This window comes from Vicia villosa, linkage group LG1 (genome assembly GCF_029867415.1).
Source record: "Vicia villosa cultivar HV-30 ecotype Madison, WI linkage group LG1, Vvil1.0, whole genome shotgun sequence".
Classification (NCBI taxonomy): Eukaryota; Viridiplantae; Streptophyta; class Magnoliopsida; order Fabales; family Fabaceae; genus Vicia; species Vicia villosa.
Window position 1 is genome coordinate 230,796,437 of NC_081180.1, and position 20,498 is coordinate 230,816,934.

The 20,498-nt window shown below is 32.5% G+C and overlaps 1 protein-coding gene and 2 pseudogenes across 1 annotated transcript; all 3 read right to left on the reverse strand.

The window, feature by feature from the left end:
- Positions 1 to 3,227: 3,227 nt before the first annotated feature.
- On the reverse strand, positions 3,228 to 4,021 carry LOC131623462 (late embryogenesis abundant protein ECP63-like; annotated as a pseudogene).
- A 2,080-nt stretch (positions 4,022 to 6,101) lies between these two features.
- Positions 6,102 to 10,616, reverse strand: LOC131596337 (uncharacterized). Its single transcript, XM_058868964.1, has 6 exons — positions 10,388 to 10,616; positions 7,675 to 8,305; positions 7,459 to 7,579; positions 7,087 to 7,377; positions 6,897 to 6,998; positions 6,102 to 6,686 (listed from the first exon to the last, which is right to left on the reverse strand). The coding sequence occupies exons 1-6, from the start codon at positions 10,614 to 10,616 to the stop codon at positions 6,102 to 6,104; spliced, it is 1,959 nt and encodes a 652-aa protein (XP_058724947.1).
- A 4,339-nt stretch (positions 10,617 to 14,955) lies between these two features.
- Positions 14,956 to 15,723, reverse strand: LOC131623472 (uncharacterized protein ECU03_1610-like; annotated as a pseudogene).
- Between the last annotated feature and the right edge of the window lie 4,775 nt (positions 15,724 to 20,498).

Consider the following 20,498-nt stretch of genomic DNA (forward strand, 5'->3'; position numbering starts at 1 on the left):
ACATAGAGCGACTATTATCATTATACCATGAGATACCGAGAGATGATAAAGATAAACACACGTCAAATTAATAATGGATTGTGATAGAGGTGACAAGTACAATGAAGGAGAAGTAAAACACAAAGTACTACTAAAAATGTGGCTGTCTATTTAAAATTAGGTAAACACCATTTAAAGATGGTTCATGATAAAAAGTTGATATACAATATGGACTTCAAAATTGAGATTTATCTTATAGATTGGAAATTCAAACATTTGTAGTCTTCTAAATGCAGATCAGCGGAAGCATGTTGTGGATTTAACAAAGTGTGATGTTCGACCCAGACACATACTTTTGTCATTGCAAGAGAGAGATCATGAGAATGTTAATCAAATCACGCAAATGTATAAACAGAAGAGTGTGCATCAAAAAGAGGTGAAATTACCTAAAACAAATACTCAATATCTATTTAAGCTTATATAGGATACAAATTATGTGTACTGGAGTGAGGAAAGGATGAATCAAATATTATGAGAGATATTTTTTTGGTCCACCCAAATTCAGTCAAGTTATTGAATATGTTCCCCATTGTTTTGATTACGGATTACAAATAGAAAACAAAAAAATAGAGACAACAATGAGTTAGAACGACATATGAGTTACCTTATACTTATGAGTTAGGAAGATGTAAATTATGTTGGACAAGTGAATAAAAGCACAAGAGAGAGGGGGTGAATTGTGATATTCAAAATTTAAGATTAAATTTAAGATTTTATTACTTGAAGAGCAAATTGTGTTAGTATTTTTAAGATCAGGATAAAAAGAGCAACGAAAAGTAAAAATAGTAAAGTAAATAGCAAAAAGTAAGAGATAAGGGTATAGAGAGACTGCACCGGAGAATTGTCTAATTTAGTCGAATGTTGGCCTACTCCTGTCTTCAAGAGATCTTCTTGAGATATGACTATAAACTTGAGCTTTTTACAATTTATGCCTATGGACCTTTGATACAAGCATATCTAGATACTTTACAATGTAATATCCTCAAATCAAATGAAAGCTTTTCTATGGGTCGAGTTAACGAACTGATTAGAGATTTTTCAAGATGATCTCAATAACTCGACAAACTTTTTCAAGCTAAGTTCTAGAACAAAACTGAGGTTTTAAGACTGATTATTCTCAATAACCAAACATGAGTTCTAAAAATTATTGCACTCTTGAGAGTAACAATAATGGCATTTGTTTTATCAAATCTCTCATCTATTTGTTGTTGGGTTTGATTGATAGCATTATCAAGATGTATGTGGGCAGATTGCACACTTCATCTATAATTTCTCTAGAAGAAAGGTTGAGGTTTGGGGAGCATGAATTCAAAAAAAATGAAAGCATCGATTGATAAAAGGGTTCAGCAGCTACTCCCTAGATCTAGCCATTCGAAAAACACAAAACTAAGAAAAAATAGGGGTGTGCAAAAAAACCGGTTATTTATAACCAAATTGGTATCCAAATTGTTCCACTTTTTAAAACCCAATCCAAATGTTAAAATATAAAACCGGGTATCCATTTCGTTATCCAAATATAAACCGGTACCCACATTAATAATGTGGTTTAGTTATTGGGTATCCAAATTTTATTATGGATTAAATTTACATGCTTTGTCTCTTTTATGGTTCACCATATATATATATATATATATATATATATATATATATATATATATATATATATATATATATATATATATATATATATATATATATATATATAGGGGACGACTCAAGTGAGAACACTTGGTTATTATGAGAAATGAGAACAATGAATCACGGCCATTAAATTTTGATTTTGTTGATTTTAATGGACATGATTGGTTTCTCTTTCTATGATCCTTAATATTTAATTTAATTAAAACATAGAAAGAGAAACCAATCCAGTCCATTAAAATCAACAAAATCAAAATTTAATGGTCGTGATTCATTGTTCTCATTTCTCATAATAACCAAGTGTTCTCACTTGAGTCGTCCCCATATATATATATATATATATATATATATATATATATATATATATATATATATATATATATATATATATATATATGATGAAAGTTAAAGCAAGATTGAATTGGATTCTTTGTTGAGATGATTCTGTAAGAACCATGATTGATTCAATCTTTTGGCTTCTCATTCTATCTTAGATTTCTCTTGTAATACTACATGCTTTTCTAATATTGAAAAAAACTGACATCAATACTAATACATGGCTTCCATCAACACCATGCAACGTTACAACATTATCTCCACCTCTTGCAACAGAAGGCATAATTAGTTCCTATAATTAATAAACTTTACGATTAAATAGTGGAAAAGTTTTATTTTAAGTCATGGTGAATAGAGAAAAATGTAGCTTCTTTCTTTAAGTTAAGTTAATTAAAATAAGTATTGAATTAATTTTAAAATTTTGGTATTTATTCAAAATGAATAAAATAATTTATGAGAAATCGGTTTAAAAAGTTGGTATTAAGTCAAAGAGAATAAAATTGATTTTAAGTAGTGAATTGGTTTTGAGAGAAACCGTTTTAAAACTAGTTTTTTTAAAAATTGGTTTTTTGTGAGAAACCGGTTTAAAACCGAACCAATCCACATGTAAACCGATTTTAAAAAAATAAACCGGTTTTATGAAAACGGTTTTAAAATCCAAACCAAACTATATATATGGTTCAATTTCTTGATCCATGCACACCCCTAAGAAAAAATGATAAAAACTCTGAATAATTGTCTACTCTTTTATTAAACCAAAAGTTCTTTAAATACAAGCAGAATCCTATAGGATTGGACTAATGGGTCCAGCCCACTCGAAGGAATATCAAATAAACATAACAATTAAAAATAAATCATATTATTCAGGAACAAAATTTTGAATTCACTTGGACTTAGTTCTGATTAGTAAGGACCTACTATCATTTACCCATTTTTAAAGTCTTGCAAAACGTCTTAAAAAAAGTGGTCTAATTCTGGATTCAACCTAAACAATCTTATCTTATTCAATTATAATTAAGAGTTGGTATTCATTGTCCTATTTTTAATGTAATTTTCTTTAAAAATAATTAAGCAACACTTTATTTTTGTTATCCTTTGTTTGAATTCTTCTATTAAGATATTCTCTTTAATACAATTCACCTCCCACTGAAAATATCTCATGTCACCAATTCAACAAGTACATGATTTTCCATTGTGTTCATGAATTTCATGAGTTTATATACCAAATTAAAATAGCTCTTTATTACCAAAATAGTATCAAACAAATTAATTTCTTGAGGAAATTATGCAGCAGCACATGTTTACAAACATTCCTGCAGCATGTTGAAAGTTAAGAAACAGTACAAGATCATAGTATTGTATTGAATAATTATAGCCAAGACATCAACTAATTCATCATCCTAAAATCTCAACCTCATTCCTTCCCAACCACAGCATCCTTAACCTTCTGTGACTCACCCTTGGCATCCTCCCACGCTCCATCTGCAGCCTTCTCCGCCTTCTCTCCTTCCTTCTTCAACGCCTTCGTCGCCTCCTCCGCCTTCTTCGAGGCTGCCTCAACTCCTTCATCTGTCTTATCAGCCACAGAGCCTAGAGCTTCCGCGGTCTTGTCCTGCACATCAGAAGCAAACTCTTTTGCCTTCTCTCCAGCACTCTCTCCAGCAGCTAAAGCGTTGTCTGTGTCCTCTTTCGCTTTATCAGCTATCGAACCTGCGGCTTCCTTGGCCTTCTCGTTTACATCAAGTGCGACTTTCTTGAGGTCTTCTATGCCCTCACTGATGGATTCCGCGGCTCTGACGACGACTACACCGCGTCTTGTCTTTGGTGCAATTCTGTAACTTGCATGGGAATGGTTGGAAGGTGAAGATAAGATGACCCTTGAGGGTTTATGAAGGGAGAGTGAAGGGGTGTTAGGGAGTGGCTTTGAGAAGTGGCAAACTACTGTGCTTCTGGTGATGAGCATTGCTTCCATTTTTCTCTGTTTCTTCGACTGTGTTGTTGTTGTTGTTGTGTGTGTTTTGTTTTGGGAATGAAGTGAAACATGTGACTGGTTTATAGGTTGGATCTTTTGTCTTTGTTATCCGTGGAGGTAGACGTGGCGAGCAGGCGTGGTTGACACGTGGAGTTAGTTTTGCCTATTTGTTTGGGAATAGGAAATCTCTTAGCTATGTCGACGTGATTTTTCTTTTGGTTGAAACTTGCCGACTTGAGTTTTGGTGTTAAATGGGTCGACATGAATTAAACTAGGTGACAAAATCTCATATACTTTATTCGGTACAGCACACTCCCTTTGATTTTAAATACACTCTCTTTTAATATATATATATATATATATATATATATATATATATATATATATATATATATATATATATATATAATATATATATATATATATATATATATATATATATATATATATATATATATATATATATATATATATTAACGATGTAAAAATATTTTTATATTTTCAACTAATCAGAAATATGTATCCCGTCAAATTATAAACTGGAAACTTTGATCGTTTAAAGGTACAACACAGAAGTGTTTGAGTTATGTTCAAACTATTTGTTAAAATCAGAGTTTATCAAAATTTTAAAGTCTCGTCATGATGAAAGATATGAAGGTAGAGGTACTGAATGTTTAAATGGTCCAAGATATAGTTCTATAATCACATTTGTTATACGTCAGTGGCCCTTATGATAAAAGATGGTTAATTGTTCTTCTAGAAAAACATATTCCTCATAGTTTTTTTTTTTAATAGGCAATTGGATTGATAAAGCTCGCACTAGGGGTGCAACCCTTACAAAAGATTCCACTCTAAAAATAAAAAGAATCGGATAATGGAAGTTTAAACCATTCGTAATAACTTGGTCTAAACTTAGAATATCCAACACACAACCAACGCCATGAAAGAAAAACTATATTAGAGCAAATGACGTCGAAACAAAACACCTCCTCCTCGAAGATAATATCATTTCTCATAATCCAAAGACACCAAATGGTTGCGAACCAAACAAAAGTGATGAAAATCATTATTTAAATTTTGATATCCTTGATACTCCTTACACAACAAATGTGTCTACTTCATATAAAGAAGTTGATATAGCTGATGTATATGTTTTCTTGTTAAGATCCTAAAATAGTCGTATAGAAAAATTAATAAATAAATATTTTTTTTTATTGTTTTTTAATAATTTATATGTTATAATTTGTAAGTGTTATATATTAACAGGTATTATTATTTGAAATTATGTGTTTAGAGATAAGACACCAAGAGACATTTAGTCACGTGGTGGATCTTGACCCCTTCGGAATAATGTATGTAGTACACAATATTTTTGTATGTTGATTGGTTTCTTATTTGATGTAATGATGTGTAAAATGTATATCATTTCACTACAAAAAATGTTCTCTCCAGCGACGTGATTCCCACGCCACAAAAAGGAACATCACGTCACCACACATAATTTGCGACGTGAAAGAAAACGTCGCAGGGGGAGAGGTGGTAAACTTGTAGTGTCATGGCATTCACGTCACTATTCAGTGACATGTAATTCACGTCGCTATATCCTACACACAATCCAACTCATAATTCTGGCACAGCAGACATGCTGTAGGTTTGCAGGGATGGCACAAGAAACGGAGAAAGTTTGTGGCGTGTTTTTCATGACACTGATTAGTGACGTGGGAAACATGCCACTACAAAACAAACTTTTTTTTTTTAATATGCATCTAGCGACGTGGTAAGCATGTCACAAATATAGTGACATGTTTATCAAGCCACAAAGCATAATTCTTTTTAATAAAAAAATTTTAATTATTATTATTAAAAAAGGTTTTTATTATTAATAATGAATTATAATTAATATAGTAAAATATAAAATATAATTAATAAATAATTTGAATATTAATATTAATAAAATATATTTATTGAATAATATAATAAAATTTAAAATATAAGTAATAAACAAAATATAAATTAAAATTCATCATACATCAATTAAAATTTAATATGTTTCATACATTAAAATTAAAATTAAAATTAAAACTAAAACTAAAATATAATTAATATTACATAATAATTAAGTATCTCCTGGATCGGGAAAATCATCAAGGTTTAAATCTTCATCATTATCTTGTTGATTTGTCGAGGCACCACCAACTCCAACGTTTCCACCAAACATTTGATTACCGCTTCCCTGGAATTGCATAAATAGCCGCATTTGCTCCTCCATCTCCGCTTGCCTCTTGGCCATTCTCTCTATTAGGCTTTGTTGCCCCTCCATCTCCGCTTGCCTCTTCGTCATTGCCTCTATTTGCCGTTGTTGCTCCTCTAATTGGGCTTTTAACGCCATCTCACGTTGCTCTGACTCGCGTCTCGCCTCACTTATCGCCAATTGTCTTATTATTTCCATCATTTGTGGGGACAATTGTGCTGGGCGTGACGTTCCTTCCCCATCTCTTACTCTTTCAAATAAATTTCTATCACCACTTCTCAAGCATCCCGCCATACTTCCACCACCAAAAAAACATCCATTACGACCTTTTCCGCCAATGACTTCATTCCAAATATAAAAATCAACATCTGGATGAAGCGGTTGTCCTTCGCTAGGAGTAAATTTCGGATTAGTGACCAAAAATTGTACAAGCCTTTCTTGATAATCCTCCTACACATACAATAAAAATATTAAATATAAAACTTAAATTAAATTAACTTAAATAAAATAAAAATCAGTTGTCACGTGATTCTCATGCCACAACCTCAGTTGCCACATGTAAATCATGCTGCAACTTCTTAGTTGCCACATGAAAATCACGTCACAAAGTTGTCATTAAAATAAAAAAAAAATATTCATAATGTAAATTGAATAACTTACCAAAGCTTGCCGTGTACGCTCATCAACATACTCTCCCGACTTTTTCGTCCGAGTCTCCTTAACTAACTCAACCATGAGTGGTTTTCTCCCCAACCTCTTTTCCTAAATAATAAAATGAACTTTATTTAAATACATATATAATAAATAATTAATCAAAACATAACTTCAATATATAAGTGGTAGTAATTACCATGCGTCGCATATGTTCGTAGGTGCTTATACTTCCACCAGCATTAACGTGCCCACCTTTTTCAGATGCCCTCATTTTTTTGCCACTTTCAGATTTAGCTTTAAATTGAGGTGAATCCCAATAGACCAGAAGTTTATCAAGAGTGTCTTTGCCCACCCAAGCGGGATAACTACTATCACGTTCCCAACGCTTTCTAACACGTCGTAAGGTGTCAGAAAGTCTTTTTGATGCCCTAGTAAAAAAGACTTTCTTAACAGCCTTCTCGCTCAAAACATCCCATGTGCACTTTTCCTGTTGACATTAAGATAAACAGTTAGAAAATTATAATATTTTTTTTAAATAAATAATAATTCAAAAACAAATTAATTATACCTTAAATTTTTGAAACCAATCATCCTTATTTGGAACTTCTCCAAATCTCGTCCAAGCATCTTTATACATTTGCTGAATCACATAGCTCACACACTTTGCAGCTGTCCGACTCGGAGTAAAACTAAACAACAATAATTTGAATTAGCATGCGTTAAATATATATTTATATTAATAAAAAATTTATATTAATTAAAAAATTTTAAATAAGATACTTACTTATGTCCAACAGGCGTAATATAATATCTGCCATCGACGATTTGAATCTCATCCGGATTATCGTCCCCCTGAAGATTATCGCCATCCAACAAAACATCATCCTCATCCTGCTCAATATCATCCTGATCTACCTCCACATGATCATCCCCGCCTGGAGGTATAGGTGAGGTACGTGATCCCCCTGTCTGCTGGAAGGATGGGGGCACCTGTGTCGGATGTGTGGTGCGAGATCCCCCTGTCTGCTGGAAACCTGGGGGGACCTGTGGTGGAAAGCTAGGTCCAGCACTCTGCTGGTACGAATAACTAGGTCCCCCAGTCTGCTGGAATGGAAAGCTAGCTCCCCCAGTCTGCTGGAATGGAAAGCTAGGTCTCCCAGTCTGCTGGAATGGAAAGCTAGGTCCCCCAGTCTGCTGGAATGGATAGCTAGGTCCCCCAGTATGCTGAAATGAATAACTAGGTGGGCTAATAAAAGATGGAGAGGAGAGTAATGGCATAAGAGGCTGAGTGCTGGCCAAAGACATGCGGTCTGGCTGAGTCTGTGGGCGGGAAGATACTGGCGTCTGAAGTGCCCCGCATACCACTACCCTCGGACGTTTACCTTTAGTCTTCTCAGATTGGGGTCGCATTTTACCTATTTATATAGAATACACAATTAATCAAATATATAAATATTCAAACCACACATTTTCATTAATATATATATCTTCATTAAAACATTCAATGGATGGTTCATTAGTATAATTACAAACACATGTTCTCATTAATATACATCATTATCATTATCATTATCATTATCATCATGCTCTTCATCCATATCATTATCATTATCATCATGCTCTTCATCCATATCATTCTCGTCATCTGATGTGACATTCTCATCATGCTCTCCGTCGATATTATCTTCAACCAACAATATAGACGCCTCAACTTCATACCCCTCAACTGTTGTATCAGACAAACTTGTAATTTGTTCAACTGCAATCACCTCATTAATTGGTCCAACTTCATCAACTTGGAAAGGAAGATCTTCCACTAGATCGCCACTTTCAATATGGGCCAATGGTTTTGTTTTAATTACAACACAACAGCCTCGTTTACGTGGCACAAATGAAGGATAAGGAACATAATAAACTTGCCTAACAACATGTGACATTATGAAAGGGTCATACTGTTTGTACCTTCGGCCCATTTGAATCTCAACAGTACCATATGTCTTGTCTATTTTTGTGCCTCTAGTTGGATCATACCATTCACAATAAAATAAGACAACTTTATTTTCGGAGTCCAAGTAATTGTATTCCAACTCGTAGATATGTTTAACAAAGCCATAGAAGTCATCTTCACCCCCATCAGTAACTCCTTTTACAAATACACCACTGTTTTTTGTTTTTTTCCCTTCAGTCCAAGTCTCAGTGTGAAATTTATATCCGTTCACGAAATACGTGTGCCATTCATTTGCGCTTCGATTAGGGCCTTCAGATAAACTTCTCAAATGGAGTATTTCTGGAGTCGGTGTAACAATGCCTGACAATCTATGTTTGAACCATATTAGAAATTGATCATGAATGACACTGGATGTTGATTGTACACCGGTACTTTGCAAATAGAAGTTGTTGAATTCCCTAAAAAAAAACACTATAAGTTTCAATGTTATTTTCACACTATAAATAAAATAAAATAGTTGGGTATACTTACTTAAGATATGGTTTAACTTCAACGCAGTTGATCAAGACATGAACATGTGCAGATTGCATTTCTTGTTGGGTCAACCAATGAACAACCTTCTTTCCAGATGGACGGCCTGGAAGCCCGAAGACTGATAATGTGAATTGACTTCTCTCATTAACATTTACCGGATTCCTTATGATTCTTGGAGTTAACACCAAGTTGTTGAAATAATGACTGCAAAAATGTGTTGTCTCCCGATGCAAGTAATGTGCACATATTGACCCTTCAACCCTAGCTTTATTTTTCACTGACCGCTTAGAATCACCCATAAACCTTTCAAAGGGATACATCCACCTATAATGAACAGGTCCTCCAAGATAAGCTTCATATGCAAGATGCACAGGTAGATGTTCCATGGAGTCAAAAAAACCAGGCGGAAATATTTGTTCCAACTTACAGAGAATGACTGGAATATTTTGGTCCAACTTAATGATGTCGTCCACTCTTAAAGTTGAAGCACAAATATCTCTAAAGAAATGACTAATTTCTGTTAGTGGGTTAATCACATGTTTGGGTAGAGAGCCAAACGCAATTGGTAGCAATTGTTCCATAAAAATGTGGCAATCATGACTTTTCATACCATGCAACTTCCCAGTGTTAGCATCGGCACACCTTGCTAAACTTGAAGAATACCCATCAGGCATCCTCAATTCCTTTAACCATTGACAAACCGCTTTAGCTTCTTGTGAAGTCAGAGTGTAACAAGCCTTGGGTTTTAAAAAATTTCCATTCGGTTGACGCTTCAACTCCAACTCTTTTCGATTACACCACTTTTCCATGTCTTGTCTAGCCTTCTCATTATCTTTTGTTTTGTCTTTAACATTCATCACTGTGTTAAATACATTATCAAAAAAATTCTTCTCAATATGCATAACATCAAGATTATGGCGCAACAAGTTATCTTTCCAATATGGGAGGTCCCAAAATATACTTCTTTTTGTCCAATTGTGGTCGACCCCGTATCCTGGAATTCTAAATGCTTTACCAATATCTGTGAATTTTGGAAAATCACAAACTTGTTCCCATACAGCACCTGGTGACAATCGAGGTGGAGGATGATCTCTTACCACTTCGTCTTTTTTGAAATCCGTCTTGTTTTTTCTATAGGTATGATTTCTTGGTAGAAATCGGCGGTGACAGTCAAACCACGAGCTCTTTTTCCCTTTATCCAACGTAAAAGCCTTAGTGTGTTCCATGCAATGCGGACAACCCATTTTTCCATGCGTACCCCAACCAGACAACATGCCATATGCTGGAAAGTCATTAATTGTCCACATTAAGGCAGCTCGCAAAGTAAAATTTTGTTTACGGGATATATCATAAGTGCATTCTCCAATCCACAACCTTTTCAAATCATCAATTAAAGGTTGTAAGTAGACATCAATTCCAGCTTTTGGACTCGACGGGCCTGGAATGATACATGTCAGAAACATGTATGGTTTTGTCATGCACATCTCGGGAGGGAGGTTGTAAGGGGTTACAATAACTGGCCAACAAGAATATGCAGTTCCCGACCCTTGGACATACGGAGTAAATCCATCAGAGCATAATCCCAGCCTGACATTTCTAGGTTCTGCGGCAAAATCAGGATGCATCCGATCAAAGTGCTTCCATGCCTCGCCATCAGATGGATGTCGCATAGTGCCTGGAATTGTTTTGTTTGTATGATGCCACGTCATATGACTTGCACTATGCATTGAAGCAAACATTCTTTTTAACCTTGGTATAATCGGGAGATAAAACATGGACCTCACTGCTACACGTGTTTGTTGACGGTTAATGGCTTTACTTTGGACTTGATATCTTGGACTTTCACAGAACTTACATTCCTCCAACAATCCATCATTAGTACCAAACTCATTGTCATAAAACAACATGCAACCATTAGTGCAACAATCAATTTTTCTTGCACTTAAACCCAACCTCGACACTAACTTCTTTGCTTCATAAAAAGTTTTAGGCAAGTTGTCTTTCGTTGCAGTTGAGTCCAACATCATTTTTATGAAGAATTCCAAACACTTATCAGGGACATTCCAATTTGCCTTGGCAGCCAATAATCTCACACACATTGATAACTTTGAATCTGACGACCCCTCAAACAACGGTATATTCATCTCATTCAACAACTGATAAAATCTTTGTGCTTCCTCATTCGGCAACTCTTCCCCATCAAAATCTTCAGGTTGATCATAGGTCACGTTCACACCGAAAGCATCCTCAACCATGTCACCAATCAGATTAAAATTTTCCTCGTATTCCATAGTCGGACGACTGCTTGAAGCATGCGTATTGCTAGTCTCTGGCACATTCATCGGCAGTTGTTCACCATTAGACGTCCAAACCCAATAATTTTCAATGAAACCTCTTCTATACAAATGACGTTCTACTTCCTCTGGGTCACTAATTATACATCTACAGTCACATTTAAGACAAGGGCACCTAACTCCCCCTTCGCTTCGACAACATTCCTGAGCAAACGCCCACTTTATAAACCCATTAACTCCTTCTATAAAATTGGGTTTAAGTCCACTTCTTCCTGGATACAATCTATCGTACATCCAACTACGATAGTACAAATAATATTCCATACTGCACATATTCAATCATTATCTTTTTAGTAACTATAATTATAATTTAACTATATTAAATCATTCAACCTACTACATCACATCATGTAACTAAACAAATTTTAAAACAATATCATTTTAAAAGAAGTTATATTAAAAAAAATACTACATCACATTGTTTTTTTCTATACAATGGTGTTTTCTACATCAATTTTTTAATACATATAGACAATTTTTAAAGTAAAATTATATATAACACAATTTTAAAAATATTTCAACATAAAAAATTATTATAAAAAACATATCTGTTTATCAATCAAATTTTTTAATACATATTTATTTTTATATATTTTTAATAATTATCAATCAAATTTATTATTTACTATAAAAAACTATAAAAAATTATTATAAAAAACATTTCACTTTTTAAATATAAATACTTTTTAACAAAAAAAAAGTAACAAATAAATATTCTATTTTTTATTTAAATATAAATACCTTTTATTTAAAAAAACATTTCACTTTTTAAATATAAATACTTTTTAACAAAAAAAAAGTAACAAATAAAATATTCTATTTTTTATTTAAACACAAATAATACCTTTTACATTTCACTTTTTTAATATAAATACTTTTTATACATATAATATTCTGTTTTTTATTTATAATTTTTTAAAAATCTGTTTTTAATAATATATATCTATATTCTGTTTTTTATATATAATTTTTTATATTCTGTTTTTTATATATAATTTTTTAAACTTATTTTTAATAACATTTATAATATGTTTAAAATCTAGTATAACATTTATAACATTTAAAAACATTTCACTTTTTATACATATTTACATTCTGTTTTTTACATATACTTTTTTAAACTTATTTTTAATAACATTTATAATATGTTTCTAATAATATAAATATCTATATATAATCTGTTTTTATTAAAACTAATATTCTTTTTTTCAATAAAATATATATATAATAGATATAACATGCATGTATATTATCTTATTAAAACTAATAATTTTTTTTCAATAAAATTATATATAACAGATTTAATAGATATAACAGATTTTATTATAAAAATTATACATAATAGATATAACAGATTTAATATAATATCTAAAAATTATATATAACAGATTTCAATAAAATATATACTAGATTTAATAAAACATTAAAGTGTATAACAGAATAAATTATACCTACAAATACAAAAACTATACCTAATAACACATTAAATAAAATATAAATGCTAAAAATACCTCTATCTTCCTCTATTATTTCTTCTAATGTTCCCTTGGAAGCTCCTTCAAACACAAATAATACCTACAAAAAACAGATTTTTGTTAAGAACAAAATTAGAGCATAACATATTTTATAAAATGAAATAAGAAATTAAAATGGTTTTGAAATATACCTTGCAATTGAAATTAAATTGGGGAAGAGATTGGGGAAGAAGAGTTGAAGAGAAATGAAGAAGAAAAATGAAGAAGAGAAATGAAAATGGGTTTGAGAGATGGTGAGTTTGAGAGAATGAAGAAGAGTTATGAGAGATAATGGTGAGGAACGAAGCTGGTCTGGGAAACATATAATAAATGTAGCGACATGCTTGCAACGTCGCTAATTTGCCAAATGCAAATCACGTCGCTAGTTTGCCAACGGTCACCTGCTCTGCAAAACGCTGCAAATGTCTGCCAATCAGAGGCGTGTATTTCACGTCGCTAGTTTCACACGTGGAATACACGTCGCTAGTCAGCCAACGGTCAACAACAGACTGCACAATGTCTGACTGAGTCAGGCTACTTTATTAGCGACGTGAATATCATGTCTCTAGTTTGAATTTCAAAATTTTTAAACTCCCCCCATTTGAAATCCACCGCCCATTTTTATTTTATTTTATTTTTTCAAGTAGCGACGTGATGATAATGCCACTATTTTTTTTTTAAAATTAAATATGCTGACACACCCATTTAATATGTAACTTGTAATACTTTATTAATATAATATGTAGTGACGTGATTATCACGTCGCAACAGTCATTATTCTAACACGTGATAATCACGTCACTATATTATGCAGCTAGGGAGCTTGTTTCTTGTAGTGTTTAATTTTGATTTAACACATGTTTTTGGTTCATAATAGTTGTTAATTTATTTTTAATCCACAAATGTATTGTTTTGTTGTTTCTAGATTGTTTTTTATTCCGAAAAAAATAAGTAAAAAAATGAGAATTATATTAAATAAAAATATATAAATTTAAAAAGTAAAATATTTTCAAACGATTGCTTCTTGCAACCATGGTGTAGCTCGTTATTCAATTTAATAAACATAAAAAATGATGTTGTTGAACTAATGACGTTTCCACTTTTTAATTTAGTTGTTTATTTCAACTATGATAATATGTAGCATGCTTTCCAATTTATTACCACGACCAATAACCCGTGGTGATAAGTAAGTTACTTATTACCACATCCTTCGATACCATGAACCATCTTCCGTGACTAAATTTGTATGTCAAATGTGGTAAAAAAGGTATTTGTTGCAAATAATGGTATAAAACCACACAACACATCTATGCAGCCACACTTGCAACTTCATATAAAGTTTGTTAGTTAATTTCTAAAACCTACAATTTTCAGAAGATTAATTGGAAGATTTTTATACTTAACTCACTCTAGACATGAAATTTCATATGCGGTAAGTAAGCTTAGTCAATTTTTGGCTGCACCATCGGATGAATATTTTAGCTCGGTTACAAGTATCTCAAAAACAATCTTGGTAGTGGTTTGTTTTTTAGCTCATCATCTGCACTAACTCACAAAGGATTTTTTGATTATGATTGAGAGCATTACCATGTCCAAATACTAGGAGTCTAGGAGATCCACAACAGGTTTTTGTTTTTCCTTGAAGTTCATTACTTAGTTGGAAAGATATATATTGATTAATTAGTTCATCAGTTTTTAAATTAATATCCCTTATTCATCAATCCAAGGAGGAAAACGAATCTGCCAGAGTCAAAGAATAACACATTCACATACTAGAAAATTTGGTATCCGTTAGATTAAAATCCAATGGTTGAAAAGAATACAAATTTTATTCATCTTCAAGCTCCATCCTTCCCAGCCACAGCCTCCTTGATCTTCTGTGACTCATCCTTGGTCGCCTCCCACGCTCCTTCTCCTGCCTCCTTGGCCTTCTCCCCTTCATTCTTCAGAGCCTCCGTCGCGCTCTCAAATCCTTCTTTTGTCTTATCAACCACAGAACCAATTCCTTCAGCGGCTTTGTCCTTCGCATCATAAGCATAATCTCTCGCCTTCTCTCCAGCACTCTCTACCGCCTCTACAGCCTGGTTTGTACCTTCCGTGGCCTTATCCACAACCGAACCGGCTGCTTCCTTTGCTGCCTCTACAGCCTTCTCTGATCCTTCTTTCGCTTGATCAAATATCGAACCCGCGGCTTCCTTTGTCTTCTTGTTCGCGTCAAGTGCGATTCTTTTGACGTCTTCTATGCCTTCGCTGATGGACTCGGCGGCTCTGACGACTACTCCGCGTCTTGTCTTTGTTGCATATTTGAAAGTTATATGTGCATGGTTGGAAGCTGAAGATAAGAAGACCCTTGAGGATTTTTGAAGGGAGAGTGAAGGGACGCTAGGGAGGAGTGGCTTTGTGAAGTGGCAGAGTACTGTGTTTCTCATAATGAGCATTGCTTCCATGTTTCTTAAATTCTTCGAGTTTGTGTTTGATGACAGAGTTTGTGTTTCTGATACAGTTTTCTAATGAAACATGTGAATGGTTTATATTCTGTTATCAGTGGAAGTAAAAGGTAGCAAACAAGTGGGATTGAGACGTGTTTGGTCCAAGCACTGTTTAATTGTGTCGACGTGATTTTTTTCTTTTAGTAGTGGAATTGTGCCGACGTGATTTTTGCATTAAATGGGCCGACATGAAATAATACTAGGTGGTAAACTCTCTATAATATTAATTGGAGTTTAGTGTCATATTTTGTTGCATTTGGATGGGTGGTCAATATTTTTCTCATGTTTAAAATTATCAACTATTATTTGAGTGAAGACCCATTTTAGTCCCTCACAAAAATCAGACAACCTAAATTAGTCTCTCACAAAAAAAGGACTCGATTTAATCCCTTACAAAATTTAACCGGACCATATTAGTCATTTTGTTAATATTTTTATTAAATCGATTTTTTCATATTTTTAAACCGTGACTGGACTGCTACGTTGGCTTTTATATTTTCTTTTCATTTTTAAAATACTAAATTAATTTTTAATTATAATTTCATTTTTAAACAATTTTGATTTAAAAATATCAAAAAGGCAAAAAAAAATTTATAAGGCAAAATTATTTCTAAGATTTTTAATAATATTAAATAAATATGAATTTAAAACAAAAATTATAAAATTTATATCAATGGGATTTCGAGCCTCTTTGACTTACTAATTTCAAATAATACACCAATTTAAAAATAAAATTTATTAAATGCAAAACCTCAATATATTTAATCAATTAGAAAGAAATTAAATTATATGTAATTGAAATTAAATAACACACAAATAAATATTTATTTATTTCGAATTAATTCAAATTAAATAATAACTAATTACTTTAATAGCAATTCAACTAATTATTAAATTTTTTAATAAATTTAAATTAAATAATCAATTAATTTTTAAAATTATTTAGTTAAATTTGTTCTGAATTATTAACTTAAGTATTCATTATTAATAATATTAACGATTTAAATTAAATAATCAATTAATTTTTAAAATTATTAGTTAAATTTGTTCTGAATTATTAACTTAAGTATTCATTACTAATAATATTAACAATATAAATTGACTTGTCTAGTTGTAAAGTCACTATCATTTAACTTGAACGGATTTGAATTTGAGACCCCGTTTGTACAAATTTTAATTTTTTTTTGTTTTAAATTCTATATTATTTAATATTTCTAAAAATTATAAGAATTATTTGTCATGAATATACATTGGACTAGTGGTAAGGACTTAAGATATTGGTTAAAGGTCATAGGTTCAATTCCATATAATTTTTTTTTTTTGGTTTTTTTGATATTATTAATTCAGAATTGTTTAAAAATGAAATTATAATTAAAAATTAATTTAGTATTTAAAAAATAAAAAATAAAAAATAAAAGCCAACGTTGCAGTCCAATCACGGTATAAAAGTATGAAAAAAAACCGATTTGGTAAAAATATTAACATAAGGACTAATATGGTCCGGTTAAATTTTGTAAGAGATTAAATCGAGTTCTTTATTTTGTGAGGAACTAATTTGGGTTGTGTGATTTTTGTGAGGGACCAAAATGGGCCTTCACTCACTATTATTTTTTGAGAAACGTTATTCTTACAATTTATTTGACACCTACACCGTAGTATATTACGGTTTTGATTTTTTTTTTTAATATTTAATTATTATATTTTATTTTATTCTGAAAACAAGCACATACCAAAAAGTATTTTATACGGTGTAACTGGATAAGTGTATGATATTGGGTGTATAAATAGCAACCCTCTTATTTTTTGAGTAATGCTACTCTTACACCAAATTCCTACACCCAATACTTACACCAAACACTGTTCACCGTATTTATACGGTGAACAGTATTTTTAAAATAAAATAATAATATTTATAAAAAATATTTTTTATTTTTAAAATTACGGACGACACTATTCATGTACGAACGTGCATTAACCAACTTCATTATTGCATTAACCAAATTTTTACATTGTATTAATTAAGTTTGATGACTGCTAAAAATTATTTTTAATACCTGGATTTTGTATTAACCAACTTCATTACTACATTAACCAAGTTTTTACACTGTATTAACCAAGTTTGGTGACTGCTAAAAATTATTTTTAATACCTGGATGTTGCATTAACCAACTTCATTATTGTATTAACCAAATTTTTATACTGCATTAACCAAATTTGAATAATGTTATTCTCACACCCATGAACAGTACTTTACAGTAGTCACCAAATTTGGTTAATGCAATGTAAATTGTTGGTTAATGAAGTTATAAAGTTGGTTAATGACACAAATTTAAAAAATAAAAAATTATTTATTATTATAATAATATTTTACTGTTCATAAAATATATATTTTTATTTAAAAAACACTATTCACCGTATAAATACGGTGAATAGTGTTGGGTGTAAGTATTTGGTGTAGAAAGTGGTGTATGAGTAGCACTACTCTTATTTTTTTTATCAGAAATGATATCTTGACACTAGGTTATACACTACACCGTATAATTTTTTTACAAATACTGGTTTTTATGTCATTTATCAAACAAATAAGGGTAGAATGGTGTTACCCTAGGATTTCGACTTATTAAATAATGGTAAATAATCCCTAAAACAGGTGAGATTAGTAAAGAATCTAAAGAGAAAAGTCTGACTAAAAGGTCTTGTTTAGTCAGAGCTGACGTTCGACTATCTATAAATCATCATTGCCAAGGTTCGACTAGAATTAGTCAATATGCATGTTCGACTAGAACAAACAGAAAAAACTTAGACGTTTTGTTTAAGTATAACCCTGAAGTCGGAAGACATCAGAAGTTAAGAAGCAGTTTCAAGCAGTTTTCTGGCAGTTTTCACAGGACGCGTGAAGGTCTCACAGTTGAAGATCTTGCATGTCGAAGACACGTGTTGAATGATAATCAGTCGACCGTTAGTAGTAGTTATTTTATTTTTACTATTTAAGCAAGTTCCATAGGAACAGTTTAGGGTCCGCATTTTCTACAAAACACAAGTAAACTCAAATCTCTGTGCAATAATGAGTGACGAGTGCAACTTTGGAATGTACGTATGCGTACCAGTTTAATTTATGCAATCATTTTACGTTCTATTTCATTTTCAGTGCACATTTACTGCTCTTTTATTGCTTTTATTTACTTTAAAGCCTCTAATTTCAGTGTTTACTTTTACTTTAAAGTCACTGTTGCATTTAATACAAACCAGATACACGTAATAAACAAATTAAAGCAATTAGTCCTGGAATATTCTAGTTGATTCCGCAAAAGTAACCTTTAAAAAGGAAACTAGCGCTTGTTTACCATTTTTCTGGGTAAACAAATTGGCACGCCCAGTGGGACCCGTCAATTGCTGTTTGTTTTACATTTGTTAGTGTAATAATTATGTATGATACTAAGAAGTGGTCGAAAATTAACTAACATGTTTGAAGTTAATACAAATGATTCTGACCTTTCTAGAAATCAAGGAGTTGTTCTAACCGGAACAACGTCACAAAATGCCGCAAATTCATCCCCAGTTAGAACAACACATACTAGTGGATCGACGGCAGCAACGTTGGTATCATCACCAATGAATGTACGGTCGCCGTTTAACCCATTACGACCACCGTTTCATGGGATGCTACCTCCACCAGGTTTTAACCCTCAGTTTGGAATGCCCACGTCTATGATGCAAGGTTTACACACAAATCCTTCATTATATTCCGACAGTATGATGGCAACAAGCACATCAAATCCAGGGGGTCGACCTATGGGCATAAGTTACATTAATCAAACATTGCCTTCTTTGAGTAATACGTCGATGTTGTCAATCCGACAACAAATAGACGAAAGCAATCACGAAATGGTGAATGCTCTTACTCAACAAATGGGAACTGTATTTACTCCCATGATAAATAATACGAATCAAAGTTATGAAATATTGGCTGGACAAATGGCCAGAATTGCAGATTTCTTTGGAGCGCCCCCGCAACCAAACCTTTCGACTACCCAAGGGTCGAATGTGAGAGGAGTCGAACCTACAAGACAAGGAGACCAAATTGAACAAGAAATCCCTAGAGTAGTACAACGGCATCAAGATGCTGATCAGGTTCTTAGAAATATCCAGCAAGATGTCAATGTTGGACACAATAATATCTCTAATGTAGTCGAGCAAAGTTTAGTTCAGAATGGAATAAATGTAGGTTTGCATAGACCAAATTTTGTTTCTCCATTGTCAGAATACGTAAGGCAAACAGAATTGCCTAGGGGTTGGAAAGTCCCAAAATTTACCAAATTTGCTGGTGAGACTGGCGAGTCGACAGTCAAACATATTGCTAGGTTCCAGACAGAGGCTGGAGAAATAGCAAACAATGAAAATCTAAAGATGAAATATTTTCCAAGTTCTTTAACAAAAAATGCGTTTACTTGGTTCACTACCTTATCTCCACAATCTTTGTTTTCATGGAACCAATTAGAACGATTGTTCCATGAGCAATTTTATATGGGACAGTCGAAGATTAGTTTGAAAGAATTAGCTGGAGTTAGGCGAAAGGGTACAGAACCAATCGATGACTATCTAAACCGTTTTAGGTTACTGAAAGCTAGATGTTTCACATAAATTCCTGAACATGAGTTAGTCGAAATGGCTGCAGGTGGGTTAGATTATTCCATAAGGAAGAAATTAGACACCCAACATTTGAGAGATATGGCACAATTGGCAGATAGAGTACGCCAGGTCGAAAGGCT

Bases quoted from the DNA above. Each gene is read 5' to 3' on its own strand.
- LOC131596337 (XM_058868964.1), bottom strand. From the start codon at position 10,616: ATGGGTTGTCCGCATTGCATGGAACACACTAAGGCTTTTACGTTGGAT. The intron at 7,378-7,458 runs GTATAATTAATT...TAATGTCAACAG, and splicing joins ATTGGTTTCAAAAATTTAAG to GAAAAGTGCACATGGGATGT. The intron at 6,687-6,896 runs GTAAGTTATTCA...TTGTATGTGTAG, and splicing joins AGCGTACACGGCAAGCTTTG to GAGGATTATCAAGAAAGGCT.